At 42.3% G+C, this 14667-nt stretch overlaps 1 protein-coding gene across 2 annotated transcripts in view; it reads right to left on the bottom strand.

Annotated features, from left to right (window-relative positions):
• The window catches only part of KLHL4 (kelch like family member 4), a 163308-nt gene that overhangs the window by 7202 nt on the left and 141439 nt on the right, over positions 1-14667 (bottom strand). For both annotated transcript variants that reach the window (XM_043974797.1, XM_043974798.1), the window contains 3 exons: positions 10382-10606; positions 6796-6958; positions 2990-3202 (listed from right to left, as the gene is read on the bottom strand). In XM_043974797.1, coding sequence (XP_043830732.1) covers positions 2990-3202; positions 6796-6958; positions 10382-10606 — 601 coding nt within the window. The remainder of the gene's footprint in view (positions 1-2989; positions 3203-6795; positions 6959-10381; positions 10607-14667) is intronic.

Here is a 14667-nt window from a genome sequence, read left to right as displayed (position 1 = left end):
CTGAGGCTGAAAGATTTGGGGGCAGGGAGCCAAGCCCTGCGGCCCTACTGTCTCTCAGCAGATAAGTGGAGAGTGAAATTCCCTGGTATACACCCAAAGAACAATACTCAATTACTTGGATGGTTTACAGTGAACTTTAGTCATCTATTTGGTGCTTTGAAGAAGTCGAGTTTACATCTCCCTCATCAAGATGCAAAGCCCTGCTTTGCCCTGCTTTCTTCTGGCTGTGTTGGGACAAAAGTCCTCTAAAAGCTCCTGAATATTAAACAGGGCACCGTCCTGTGGCTAAAGCATCTTCTGCATACTTTCTAACTGCAACTCAGTGTCTTCACTGAGGAACAAATGTTTTCCACAACTAAGAAATTAATAAAACCTCAACATGGTGCGACTTGTATAATAACTATATAGCTCTTAACTATGTGCTTTACACTTATCATCTCATTTGACCCTCACAACCACTCTGGGAGGTAGCTGATATTATTCTCCCCATTTTACAAAAAAGGAAAAAGAAGCAAACAGAGCTTAAGTGACTTGCCCAGGGTCTCGCAGCTAGTCAGTGTCTGAGGCTGGATTTGAACTCAGGTCTTCTTGATTCCAGGCCTGACACTCTGTCCACTGCCGTGCTACCTTGCTGCCCCATATATGGATTTGAATATACAATGGGATGCCCCAGATCTCCCCCAAACATATCCCAATGTTCCGTTGGATCTATGATCTCATTGATGTGGGCACTCACTGCAACAAGGTAGGTATTACCTTATCCCTGCCTGACTATCTTGTGTAACTTTCACCCATGCCTTTTGTACAGTAGGTTTCCCCAACATCCTGGGGGCTTTCCTCAAGTTCTCTTAACATCACAAAGAACCAGGGAGTGCATATACCTCTCTGGCTCTCATCATGTGACCAACCCATCTTCTTTATACTCATACATTTCTTTTATGACATCCTTTAGTCTACTTTCTCCTTCATTTATAACTTTCCCACACTTCCTAAAACATAGGCTCTTTGATTTGGGACTGGAAGTGACCTTAGAGCTCATCTTGAATAGATATCCACCTCATCCCAGGAAGGCCACAAGCTATCCAGGTAAGATGGAGCAGAATTGGAATTTTAATCCAGTTCCTTCTGACTCCTTTCCATTATACCACACAGCCTCTAGTCCATATGCCTCCCATTGTTCGTCATTATGCATTAGCTGACTAGGCCGAGATTCTACCGATATTATACTTTATCTGATTGTCTTTTGGTATAGAACTGAATACATTGGGCTTTTTATGGTCTCAAACCAAATACTGAGAAAACTCTCCTAAAATTCAGATCAAATGTATTTGTCTTGAAAGTAAATCGATTTGGGCCATATTAGGGAAGTTAGGTGCCTGACTGTTCTCTCAAGGTCATACAGGCCACTCTGGACATGTTTCATCTTTAAAGTCATTCTTAATTCTACAAAAAAGGGAAACTGTTGCAACTGATTATGTTTCAGTGCTTCCAGACATGTCGGATTTTCTCACTATTGGCTACTACTTCACACTTCAGCATGTACTTATAATGAGGCCTGTACATGGCATGCACAGAGATTCCCTGATTTCTTCCAGCTGACTCTATGTGACTCAGCAATTGGGCCCTTAGGGGGATAGACTTTTTGGACCGTTCATGGCTAAAAGGCTTTTTTTGCTTTGGTACGATGCCTTTTTTTCTGGAAATAGAATGAGAATGGTTATTATGTAGCCAATAATCTGTGATTAACTCCCACACTCTTATAAGTACCATATGGAGGAAAGCCCAGGCAAAAAGCCGGGCCCCTCTCCCTTATCATGTGACTTTGAATAAGTCTTACTTTACCTCCATGGGCTTCATTTCTTTTAAATGAAAAGGTTGAACTAGATGCTCCATAGGAATATTTTCCAACCCATACTACGCTCTGAATTCTCTACCATGATTCTGCCCTACATGGGAGGTACTGTCTTGGTGGCTCAGGGCCGTAGACCAGGAATTGGAGGTTAAGAAGGGCAGGATATAGAGAGTTTCTAATGGTTTTGGTTTTGAGAAGGGCCTATGGTAGGAAAATATGCTGGGGACTTGTCTTGGGCCATGGCCCAGCAATTAGGAAATGGTGAGCTGTGAGGCCCCAATCATCTCTCACACTTCATAACTCTAAGGCACTGTTCTCTTGGTTATGGAAATTATGTACATGAGAATTTGAAGGTATTTAGAATTTTTTTGTTTGCTTCTGCTAACCTCTGATGGTCAGGAACAGCAGTGTTAATCATCTCCATTCAACACTCAGACCTGCAGGACATTTGCGGGAATCTTGCTGGCCTCTGAAGGGGGACTTTATTTTTGAAGCAGCCAAATGTCATTCTGAGCTAAGTTTGCTAAATAACGTCAGTGAGTTAATCTCTGGAATGATGACTGTGGTGGGAGGTCCGGGGGCGATGGGGAAGGGGAAGATCACGATGTGACTGTAGTGAGGAGACACGTAATATATATGTGTGACTCTCGGCGGGGGCAGGTGGAGCTTCCATACCTCTGAAGGCAATTCCAGATGCAGTGCTCCAAAGTTCACAGCAATGGCAGCCTCTTTGGCATAAGGGTAACTACCCAGCCCCTGGCAGGTGACTACTCTGAAGGACAAGGCTCAGTTTATGAAAAGAACATTCTGTACAGTCACACCTTATTAACTCACAGAGGACAGGGATCTTGTCTCTTACTGTTTCCCTAACAGTTCCTAGTATAGTACTTAGCAGGAGCTAAATAAAAACTTGTATAATTAATTTATAGAGAGAAAAGGGATATAAGGAAGGACAAGAAAAGAGAGGGAGGGAAGGAGGTAGGGACAGAAAGGAAGAGAGGGAGGGAAGGAAGAGAGGAAGGAATGGCAAGAAAGAAAAAGGAAGGGGGAGGGAAAGTGGGAAGAAGAAAGGACTAATGGAAGGGAAAGGAAGGAAAGGAGTAAGGAAGAGGGTAAGAAGAAAGTGAGAAGAAGCACCTTTCCACACAATCAGAAAGCCTGGAACAATGGTTGGATGCAGGGGCATCATGGCCTCCAACAGCATATAACAATCCATTGTATGTTGCAACGCCAACACCGCCACGCCTTTTTGACATTGATGCACACATACTCCATTTGTTGGTGTGAGGGTCAAAACACTCCATAGACTTTAAACAAGAGCTTCCATCTCGTCCCCCAACAGCATATAATCTAGAAAAGAAAAGAGAGAGAGAGAGAGAGACTGTGCAAGGCTTTCCATTTCCTAAGTTGAATGAACAAGGAAAGAGCCATGGAAAATTACTGAAATATTATAAATACAGACTCTAATTAATAGCAGCACTGAGCTTTGGTGTAGACAGAGAAGGAGACTGATCATATGCCATGAACTGAGTCATTACAGTCAAGTCCTTTCCCATCACCCAGCCAGTACCTGAAATCCCGCCATTAGAGTTATGTCTGTTTTGGTTCTTGAAGGATTTAAATGTTCAAGAACCATTATTTAAATGCCAATACTTTACCTTCTTGCAGATCATTATGTATAAGAGATTCTGTGGGGGGGAAAGCCTAAGGTGGAACTAGGAGATGCATGCTAAAAGGAGAGGTTAAGGTCACTAAGGTTAAGGCCTCTTGCTAGCCTGGCCTATCAGCATAGCTATTACTAATTTGGATGACTTCCTTCTCTTGCACATTAAGTGGCTGGGAAATATCAAGGCATGTGTCTTTTTCTGGACATCATGTTGATCTAATATAGAGACAATGTAGTAGAGGGACTGGAGCTCTGATCTTGGAGTTCAGATCCAGACTCACACACTGGGCAAGTCATGTATTCATTCATTCATTCATTCATTCACCATTTTATTAAGCATCTGCTATGTTCCAAGCAGTGTGCTAGGTTCCATGGCTAAAGAGACAAAAGTCAAACAGCAAAGGAGCTTATATTCTATTGGGGGGAAAGCTCAGGTACACAGACACATAAATACAAAATATACACGTGGAAGGCCAAACTGGAACCACACACAAGCAGGACAGCTTTCAAAGCTACCAGCTGACCTTACTCCAGATTTCAAAAGAAAAGCAATCAGTAGATTCTAGAGAGCTGCAGTTTTATGCACAGGTCTCTTTTGACCTATACATATAAGATAAAATGCCTATTTTATATAGTATTTCTTAAGTTTGGAATAAAAATAAGATTTACAAATATAAAATATATACAAAGAGACTGGGGAGGAGCAGGGCCCAATAAGTGAAGTCATGGGGAGAGGCCTCATGTGGAGGGTGACATGAGGGCTAAGCCTTGAAGGCAGCCAGGGACTCTAAAAAGGGGAGCGAGGGCATTGTGGGTAAGGAGCTCAGCCTGTGGAAAGGCATGGGAGTGGGAGATAGACTGTCACGTACAGGAAATGGCAAGCAGGCCAATCTGGATCAAATGTAGAGAACATGAAGGGCCATATGTGATATGAAATATAATGCAATGGAATTCTATCTGTCTATATATGGCTGGAAAGTTAGGTGAGCATCAGATTGGGGGAGTGTGAGTGTATCTTCCTGTGAGGCAATAGGGAACCACTGGAATTTCTTTGAGTAGGGGAGTGACATAGTCAAACCTGTGCTTATTAGTAATATCACTTCGGCAGCTCTGAGGAGGATAAATTGAGAAGGGGAAGAGATTTGAGATATGGTGACTCAGTAGGAAGCTATTACAATAGCACAGACAAGATGCTATAAGGACCTAAGAGGGGCAGGGCTTTGTGAATGAGAAGGGGAAGGGGAATATAGCCTAAGCACCTTGGAAATCTTAAAGCATTATCACAGGCCCAGTGCTCTCCCTGTTCTCCCAACCCTGTCCTTTCCTTTGCCCTGAAGAGAAAGTGGAAAAGCTTACAAATTGGGTTTTACCCTGGAAAATGGGATTTTACTTGGAACTTTAAAATGCCACACTTGATGGACAGACCTGTGAATTTCATTTGAACTTAATCCCACATCAACAAATAGAAGGAATGCTTACTAAATCACAAAAAAAGGCTTTAACGGCCTCCACACTGAGTTGAGAGCCACTGAAACACAGCAGCCAATGAGTGGGACTTGATGATCTCAGCATCTTCCTTCCTGGGCAGTTGATGACGTTACCAACCTCATTAGGTGACCATTTGAAGGAGAGCTTTTGACCTGAGCCACTGTAGGGCTGAGACTCTCCTCTGAACACAAACCCCTCCTGTTTGTGCTGTGGAAGGCACCAAAGATAGAGTTGGGATCAATGTCATGGTGATCCTGTGCTTCTACCAGGCCTATCAGCTCCATGCCAAAGCCAGATGGGCAGCCATGAATGTAGCATGATTTGAGAAGGGCTGAAATGGAGCCAACAGCCTATCCTAGGTCCTTAAAGGGAAATGGTGGCTCTAAAAGGGACCTGTTAAAACATGCATGTTACATTAAGTCATGAATACCTAGGAAACTTCTAGCATAGGTTCATCACCCATCGAGGATTATTACCAAGGAGGAATATGTTTTGACTGGAGAGAGAAGTGGGAGGTCCAGGGAAAGTTAACTGAAGTGGAATATTAAGGGACACTGTGAGTGAGGACTTCCAGGAAGAGAGAGGGATTACTGAAAGGGAAGGTGGTCATAGCAGAGCTATCACTAGGAACCTTTTTGACCAGGGCAAGTGTCATGAACTGGCCTGAGGTAAGGGTGGGGGGGCAATGGGGAAGGACCTCACTGGTAGCTTCCTATGTTAATTAACTAGTTGCAAAGCTCTAGGGCCAAAAGGGGACAAGTATTAGCAGCACCTTCTAAATTCTGTGCTTCTGTGCCCTGGAGCAAAGCCCTATTTATGACTTTTTAAAAGCTGGTCTGGAGGCCCAACGGAAAAGCACAGACTGAAAAAAAGGGCAGATAATACAGGAAGTGATGACGGGAGCTTTTGTATGGCAAAATAGGAACTGTTCAATCAAATATGTTTCAAATAACTTTTTTCATAATGGCAATAGGTTCCTAGTATAATGTCACTTGAAGATAAGTAGGATGCTTCTCTCCTTATGAGTGCCTTGTTGGTGGGTCATATTAAGGGTGTGTCACTGTTCACATCCTAGCTCAGATATTTGCTGGCTTTATGAGCTTGGTCACTTAACCTTTCTGAGCCTCATTTTACTCATCTGTGAAATGGGAACAATAATAATACCATATACCACAGAGGACTTCTGTGAGGACCAAATTATCATTATGGCTCAAGATAGGGTATTCAAAGAAAACAGGGTATTAAAATCATGGCTGGCAGTGTTGCATAATGGACAAAACTTGCCTCAGACTCAGAAAGCCCTGGGTTCAAGCCCTGCCTCTGTAGTCCTGAGCAAGTTACTTAACTTCTCACTTCCCACAGGCATCTCCCTAAAGACTAAGTTGCAGATTATTTGGTGATGTGCATTGGCAGACAGTTTCATCACAGGGAGTCAGTCTCCTTTCCTAGTGAAATCTATAATAGCTCTACTGAATAAAAATCTATAATAGAAAAATCTATAATAGATAACAAAATATATAAAAACACACGTACTGTAGCGATGAGGTCAACTTGGCAAGTGCCACTGGAAAATGTGCAATGATGATGCTACAGATTTAAAATGGAATGGTGATCTGTATTGATGTGATTTTCATCATTTTCCATCAATTTTATTAGCACCTTAATAAAAATGGGGACCTTGCAAACCTCAGCTCCTTTTAAATTTGGGACAAAAAAGAAAGAAAACAAAGATCTCGTTTGAAAGGACGGGTAGCCCACATGCATGTGAGCTGGGAAAGGGCTTCCTTACTTGCTGTTCAATGCTGCGACACCCACGGTGCTCCGAGGAGTTGACATGCTAGCAACATAATTCCACTGCCGTGCCTGAGGGTCCCATCTTTCTACAGTGTTAAGATAACTCCATCCATCATGTCCGCCGACAGCATACATTGGTCCTTCAAGCATGGCTACCCCTAAAGGAGGAGAATGGTGTCCCAATGATGAGTGTGGCCCTTTCCTAATAACCACCAGCTTCCAATTGAGTTTTCATTTCTCAAGGAATCTTCTGCTACTGATCTCAAGATAAAGCTATTCCTGTAACCCCAGTGAACCCTTAGGTCTAATGAAGGTCTCAAGGAAGAGTAGCATTGTTGAAACTGTGTGAAGTTAAGGAAGGAAGGTTACTGGGAATGTCAATCTGTAGGGGACACTTTTTTCTGGGACAACGAATTACATGGGAAAAGTGGTGTAAAGTGTGTCATCAAATGAATGTAGAATTGAAATGATGGGCTCATCCCATGTTGAGAGTGAGGGATAAATAGTAGATTTGAGTAGATCCTTGAAGGGCCAAGAGAATTCAAGAAAACTGCCTCCTGGTCCCACCTGTTGGGTGGATACCTGCAGCAAATTTACAGGAGGTTGTGGACAAGAATTTCCCCAGCTGGGTAGGAATGTCTTGGCTGTGCTCACTGCAAGGAAGGAATGACCACACTAGGGTGATCACAGCTTCCTTAGGGCATTTTCTGGAAACAATGGCTGTGCGAAATCATCTACGCTGTGAAGAGTCATCTGAGGTTGGAGCCTAGCTATAGTGGTTCTCTTTCCCTTTACAGACTGAGTGTTAACAAAAGGAGAAGGTATCAGGTTCATTGAGACATCTCAGAGGATGGGTACTTTTTCAGACTTGGGAAGGAGATTTCCCACTTAGCTCCTTCTGATGGCCCCTCCCTGCACTGCCTGTCTTCACCACTCCAGGAATTAATCTTGTTGGCTTATTTTCTTCCTTCCTCTTTTCTCTCTTAGTTTTACTGGCAAATCACTATTACCTCATCTGTACCCTCAGTGACATTAATTGGGATATTTCTTTCATTCACTCATTTCCCTCTAGCACATGCCATATCTACAAAGACAATGAAACTGAGGTTCAAATGATTGGTGTATTCTATTGATTTAGGTAGCCAATTAGGATAATTCAGATCAAATGGAACTGTCTGGTGTATAGGGGAAAGAATAGTGGACATTGAGTCAAGAGGTTTGGGTTCTAGTACTAATCTTGCTATTCAGTCTGAGACTGTGGATATATCACTTAAGATGTCCTCATTCCTCTGTAAAATGTGGGATGGGGTAGGTTAGATGGCTGTGTCAACAACTGAGAGGAAAACTAACACAGGCCAGGAGGGGGAATCTGGCACACCCGAGATCCTTTCTCCCCTTCTCCTCATAAAGGACAACTTGGGATCAGAAAAGCCGTTTGGCTTTTGTAGCTCAAACATTCTCTGATTCTTCCTCAATGGGAGGCTTCTCCCCTTGAATGACTATCTTAGCTCTTTATTGTAGTTTCTATGTATGGACAAAACTCTGTGATTCGGTGATTTTCTGTCCTGATAAAGTAACTTTTCACTGGGTTTTCCCTCACGTAATTATTTAGGTTAGAAGTGCTTAGACTCGGTAATGACTGACTTCTGTGTTTAATGAATAATTAGATGCTTGATAAGCAAAAATATTTAGTCAGGCAAAGCTGAAATATTTGCACTGAATGAAGATAAAGTTTCATATTTTCTGAGAGAGGAAATGAGTGATGTGTTTGGCTTTTATACATTACAAAAAGAGAGGGAACCTCTTTCTAAGGGAAGACTTGGTAAGGCTAATGTTGTGACTACCAGCATAATACCCTTCTTCTTAATGAGGAACATTGGCGTTAAAGCCTGAATATAATAAGATTAGCCTATTACTTATATTGGAGGAGACATGGCATATATGAATACAGTAAATGAGGAGAAAAGTATTATATAAGGGAGAAAATAAGGAATTGTCACGTGTAGTATAGTGGAAAGGTCACTCACTGGACTTGGAGTTGAATGACCTAAGTTTGCAACCTAACTAACTCTATTCCATGACTTTAGGCTAGTCACTCACCCTCCCTAGGTCTCAGTTTCTCTACCTGGAAAACATGTGGGTTAGACTAGATGGTTGCTAAGAGGATTCTATATCTTATGTGAGCTGTTGACATCTTTCATTTCTTAATCCTAAACCCTATTTTCCAATGTATATTTAATTTGGCTATCTTCTCCCACAACCAGCTTTGTGCTGAAGTTACCTCCCTTTAAAGGAGATTTCTCGGGGCAGCTAGGTGGCGCAGTGGATAGAGCACCGGCCCTGAAGTCAGGAGGACCTGAGTTCAAATTTGGCCTCAGATACTTGACACTAGCTGTGTGACCCTGGGCAAGTCACTTAACCCCAATTGCCTCACAAAAAACCCAAAAAACAAACAAACAAACAAACAAAAAAACCAAAGGAGATTTCTCTACCGAGGTTCCAGTATGTAATTTAGCCATTTCTCAAGATGTACTAAATGAGTTGCTTTGCAATGATTAGGAAAAGAAAGGTTCTTACTGAGCATATCCTCCAGCTTTACAAAAGTCTCAGGCTCATAGATTTAGAAGAAAAAATGACCTTAAGTCACTGTATGGTTTTACATTTAATGCTTTTCAGGGGTCTTGATGGCTATAGCAAGTGCCTGGACTGAGAATGAAGAAACATAGTCTGGAAAACATCCAGTTAAATGCTTCCAGGCCTGAGGATGTGTGTCCACATCCCAGAAATTCTGAAGAGGCCAAGACAGTTCTTACAATGACTTCAGCCTTTTACTGGAGTGGACTGAAAGCACTCATTCATGGCATGGAGGTGACCTTGGGTCTTGGAGAAGCAGTGTGACACAGTGAGCCAGGATCAGATCCAAGAAGACTTGGGATCAAGTGCCATCTCTGACACATATTGGCCAGGGGACTGTGGCTAAATGAAATCAAGAAGTACTTGCTAGGTGTCAGGCACACTGCTAAGTCACTTTATTTCTAGAGTTCTAGGCAACTTGCTGTGTAGCTCTCCAGGTTACACATTAGGTGCAGTTTTCTCATTAAGAGTTCCCTGTGTCAGTGAATTCCAATATCTAGCAAAAAATAGCCAGTGTTTCCTTGGAGGGAGTAATTAGCTGACCCCTGCACTGAAGTCCTATTCCAGTAGCTCATCTGTGCAGAAGGGTGGCCTTGAATTCCTAGAGACCAGTGGAGCACAAGCACTGTCAGGTCCTAGGCAAGCTGAAAAGGCCTAGTGATAGACCCTGTGTCTACTCTATGAGGCCCAGTCTTGTTAAATTCAGAGATGTTTGGCACCAGGTCAGCTGCTAAGTAGTGACTAGTTTTAAAAGGTCAGGCAACTCACAGGGTTATAGAGGGGTTGTGATCTGCAGTAGAGAAGGGAATGCCCACTCTTAGGAAATTACATATTCTTGAACTGTCCAAATTCTTGTGATGACTAACAGCATCATGGCCAGGCTCTACTGTATGCTTATTCTCATTTTCTGGATAAGAGAGAGACTACATTCATTGTATTTAACTTACCCAAACCGTGTCTATGAGTTGACATAGGAGGCATGATGGACCAGATTTTGGATACTGGATTAAAACATTCCACAGTGTTTGAAGTTTTTAGACCATCTCTTCCACCAACAATATAGAGCTTGTTGTCAATGACCGCAACTCCAAACTGCAGCCGCCGACCATTCATGGTCCCAACCTGTATCCAACTGTTTGTACGAAGGTCGTATTTCTCAATTGTGGTGGTGCCTGTTAAAAGAAGAGGCTCATTACTATCACCTGTGTTTTAAGAATGGAATTTGTACATTTTCCCCTATGATAATTATGGGGCATACAAATTCTCGTACAGTAACAGAAATCTACGAAACCAAAGTGAATCAGATCCTCCAACCTATGGGAGGGTTCTGGGGAAGCTCCAGACCAGGCAGAACTGGAATGACAAGTCTAGCAGAATGTACCCAGTACTCTGTTGGTAGCTCAACCACAGGGGTTCCTGGCATCCTTGCAGACGTGTCTAGCTGGTTGAGCCCCACAGACACTAATAGAATGCCACTGACCAGCTGGCAAAATCACAGGGGCTGAAACTCTAGGAACAGTTCGGAGGAAGTTTGCCCTCATTTCTGATTACTGGTCAGTGCTTCCTCCCCCTGTTATAGCCTGCCTCCAAAGCATGCTCTTGGCAGCTAAGTAACTCTTTGGAGTGGTACACTAAATATTCAATGTTTCACATCTGTCAGTATGTCCCTTCTCAAGAACGTTGTACACAGTAACAACATTGTGTGATGATCAACTATCAGTGACTCAACTCTTCTCAGCAATACAGTGATCCAAGACAATTACAAAGGACTCGTGATGGGAAATGCTCTCCACGTCCAGAGAAAGAACTGATGGACTCTGAATGCTGATTGAAGCTGACGGTTTTCACTTTCTTTATTTGTGTGTGTGTTTCCTTTTGGTCTGTTTCTTCTTTCATAACTATGACTAATATGGAAATATGCTTTACAGGATTATATATATATAACATATATCAAATTACTTACCATCTTAGGAAGAGGGGAGGGGAGGAAAGTAGAAAAATGTGGAACTCAGAATTTTGTTAAGGGCAGCTAGGTGGCACAGTGGATAAAGCACTGGCCCTGGATTCAGGAGGACCTGAGTTCAAATCTGGCCTCAGACACTTACTAGCTGTGTGACCTTGGGCAAGTCACTTAACCCTTATTGCCCCACCCCCAAAAATTTGTTAAAATGAATGTTAAAAATTGTCTTTAGGGGGCAGCTAGGTGGTGCAGTGGATAGAGCACCGGCCCTGGATTCAGGAGGACCTGAGTTCAAATCTGGCCCCAGACACTTACTAGCTGTGTTACCTTGGGCAAGTCACTTAACCCATATTGCCCCACCCAAAAAAATTTGTTAAAATGAATGTTAAAAACTGTCTTTAGTCTAGGGGAGGGGGGAGGGAGAGGAGGGAGGGAGAAAAATCTGAAATTGTAAAGCTTGTATAAACAAAGGTTGAGAACTATCTTTACATGTAACGGAAAAAAATAAAATACTTTATCAATTAAAAAAAGACATAAGACATATAGAAATATAAATGAAATAAATTGTAAAAAAAACTGTCTTTAGGGAGCAGCTTGGTGGTGCAGTGGATAGAGCACCGGCCCTGGATTCAGGAGAACCTGAGTTCAAATTCGGCTTCAGACACAACACTTACTAGCTGTGTGACCCTGGGTAAGTCACTTAACTCTCATTGCCCCGCAAAAACAAAACAAAATAACAAAAACCTCTATCTTTATATATAATTGAAAAGAATAAAATACTAGTAAAAATAGGTCATGCTAGGCCCCAAAAAAGTCCTTCCTCAAAGTTTCCATTGGGAAATAGAACCAATAATGATGATGTTAGGGTGCCAGACTAATAACTATGTTCTAGGCAAACTAAGGAATATTATGTTATGTTATATGCATGTTATGGTGAAGCAGAAGGCATAAGTTCAAGCCCTGATCTATTGCTTATCAACTGCATAACTTTACCTGTCAGATCTCTTCATTTTGTAATATGAGCATAATAATCCCCATATTTTTGGCCTTCCAAGCTTGTTCTGAGGTAAGCACTTGGAATATAGTTAAGTACCATGGAAATATGAACTAAAAGTCTCACAGTGGCTGCGTGTTCTCCTCTGAACGCTTTTCTGTCTAGTCCCGTTCTTCTTGATATGGGAATCTAAGTGTCTTATCAGGGCAGGAGCAGGAGTCTGGGAATGGCTACCAATTTTTGCCATGGTTGTGCAGTCTATCAGTGTTCTCTGAAGGAGTGGGTTTGCTTTCAGACATCCCAATGGACAATAATGGGAGGGTAGGCCACACAGTCAATTGGGGGAATCCTAATGGTAGAACTACCAAACACGAGCTACCTTTGATGAGCATAGGGCTGTAGGCTAGTACCTGAGATAACTACTCAAGTCAACAGACATTAATTAGGCACCTACTATGGGCTATAAAGACAAAAAAGACATTGTCCCTCAAGGAGCTTACATTCTACTGGGAGGGAAACAGAATTAAATATGAAATATATACAAAGTCATTTTGGGGAGAGGTTATACAAACGAGTCGGGGGCTCAGGAAAGGCCTCATATAGGAGGTGGCTCTTTAGCTGAGCCTTAAAGGGGCTAAGCATTCTAGGAAGTGGAGGTAGAGGGAAGAGCATTCCAGGGATGGGAGACAGCCTGTGCAAAGACACAAGCAAGAGGTACAATGCTACATTCAGGGGTCAGTGAGTTGGCCAGTTAGGCTTAGAGCCCATAAGGGGGAGAACTGTAGAATTAGTCTGAGAAGATGGACAGGAGCCAAACTGTAAAGGACTTTAAAACCCAAACAGAGAAGTTAGCATTTTATTCTGGAAGTAGTAGGAGGGCCACAGAGTAGTTCTTGCTGCCCATGCTGAGGATCAGGAGAGGGTTTGTTAGCGCCTACTGGTCCTCTGTGAAATGCTTATTCAATCCAAATTTTAAGCCCTAATTAGGGGGTTTTGCCCATACTGAGCACACTAAGCTAAATCAGTGTCTTACCACACAGTAGGCTTCTAATAAGGTTTGTTGAATTGAATTACAAATATACTGTATAACCTGAACCTATGGCTAAATATATACCCTTCCATTAACATTTTAATGACCTCTGTCCATTTAGTGCAATGATTTCTGGGCTACTTTGTGTTTGAAAGACAAATAATTAGTGAGCCAGGACTAAAATCTGAGATCAAAGGGCCCTCCAGTGTTGGTCCTCCCCCTGGCCCACGACTGTATTGCAAAGGTTATAATTAGGAGGGCAGAGTTCTGAGGCATTTAGTCCTCTTTATACTAATAGAGGGCTCCTTTCTTCTCATTTACTGGGCTACAGCCATTGACCACCATAGAAAATTGTACTGCTCCCTGCCAGGCATTCAGTTGCCCTGATCTTTTGTCAGTAAAAGCTAATTTAGGCTCTTGTGCCCTAAGATGTGGAACGGGCTGCCTTGGGAGGGAGTGGACCCTGGGAGGTCTTTGGGAAACCTCAGAGGCAATACAGAGACTTTTTTTTCCCATTTCATTTTATTTTTAATTAGCAAATATTTCTTTTCTCTCTTTCATTTTCCCCAATTTTTGAGGTACATTTTTTCCACTAACAGAAATCTACTTTCTCTTCCTCTCACTTCTCCCCATTAAAAATATAGAACCCTTGTAACAAATATGCATAATCAAGAAAAACAACTTCCTGAATCGGTCATGTCTTCTTATGCACCCTACTTCCGTAACCTCTGTCGAGAAGTGAGTGCCATGTTTTATCATTGGTCTTCTGGAATGAGGCTTTGTCATTGTGTTGATCTGAGTCTGGATGTCTTGTAAAGGTATTTCTCTTTACACTGTTATCCAGCTCATGCTTGAACAAGAATATCTACTACAGAATATCAAACACAGGAATTTCCAGCCATTGCTTGAATACCTTCTGTTAAGGAGAAAGCACTCTCTCCCAGGTGGCGCTGGGTAGGTTTACTTGACACAAAGTGGAAACTGTCCTCTCAATGACTCTCACCTACTGCTCTTAGTTCTCTTCTGGAGAGCCAAGGAAAGATTCCACCAGCCCTTCCAGTGCCCATATGATAATCTTCCAAACACTTGAAGATAGCTAATGGTATGCCGGGAAATGCTTAGAAAAAATGTATGCACAATGTACTTCTTAGTTTAATCTTCATTATTCACATGATTAACAATTGGCAAGGAGCCTGCTCCAGCACATTCCTTAAGATAGTTATCATTTCCCCTCCCCGAGTCTAGATTG

Source organism: Dromiciops gliroides, chromosome X (assembly GCF_019393635.1).
Source record: "Dromiciops gliroides isolate mDroGli1 chromosome X, mDroGli1.pri, whole genome shotgun sequence".
NCBI lineage: Eukaryota > Metazoa > Chordata > Mammalia > Microbiotheria > Microbiotheriidae > Dromiciops > Dromiciops gliroides.
Note: the sequence above shows the minus strand (reverse complement) of the source record. Positions and strands in the feature narration are given on the sequence as shown.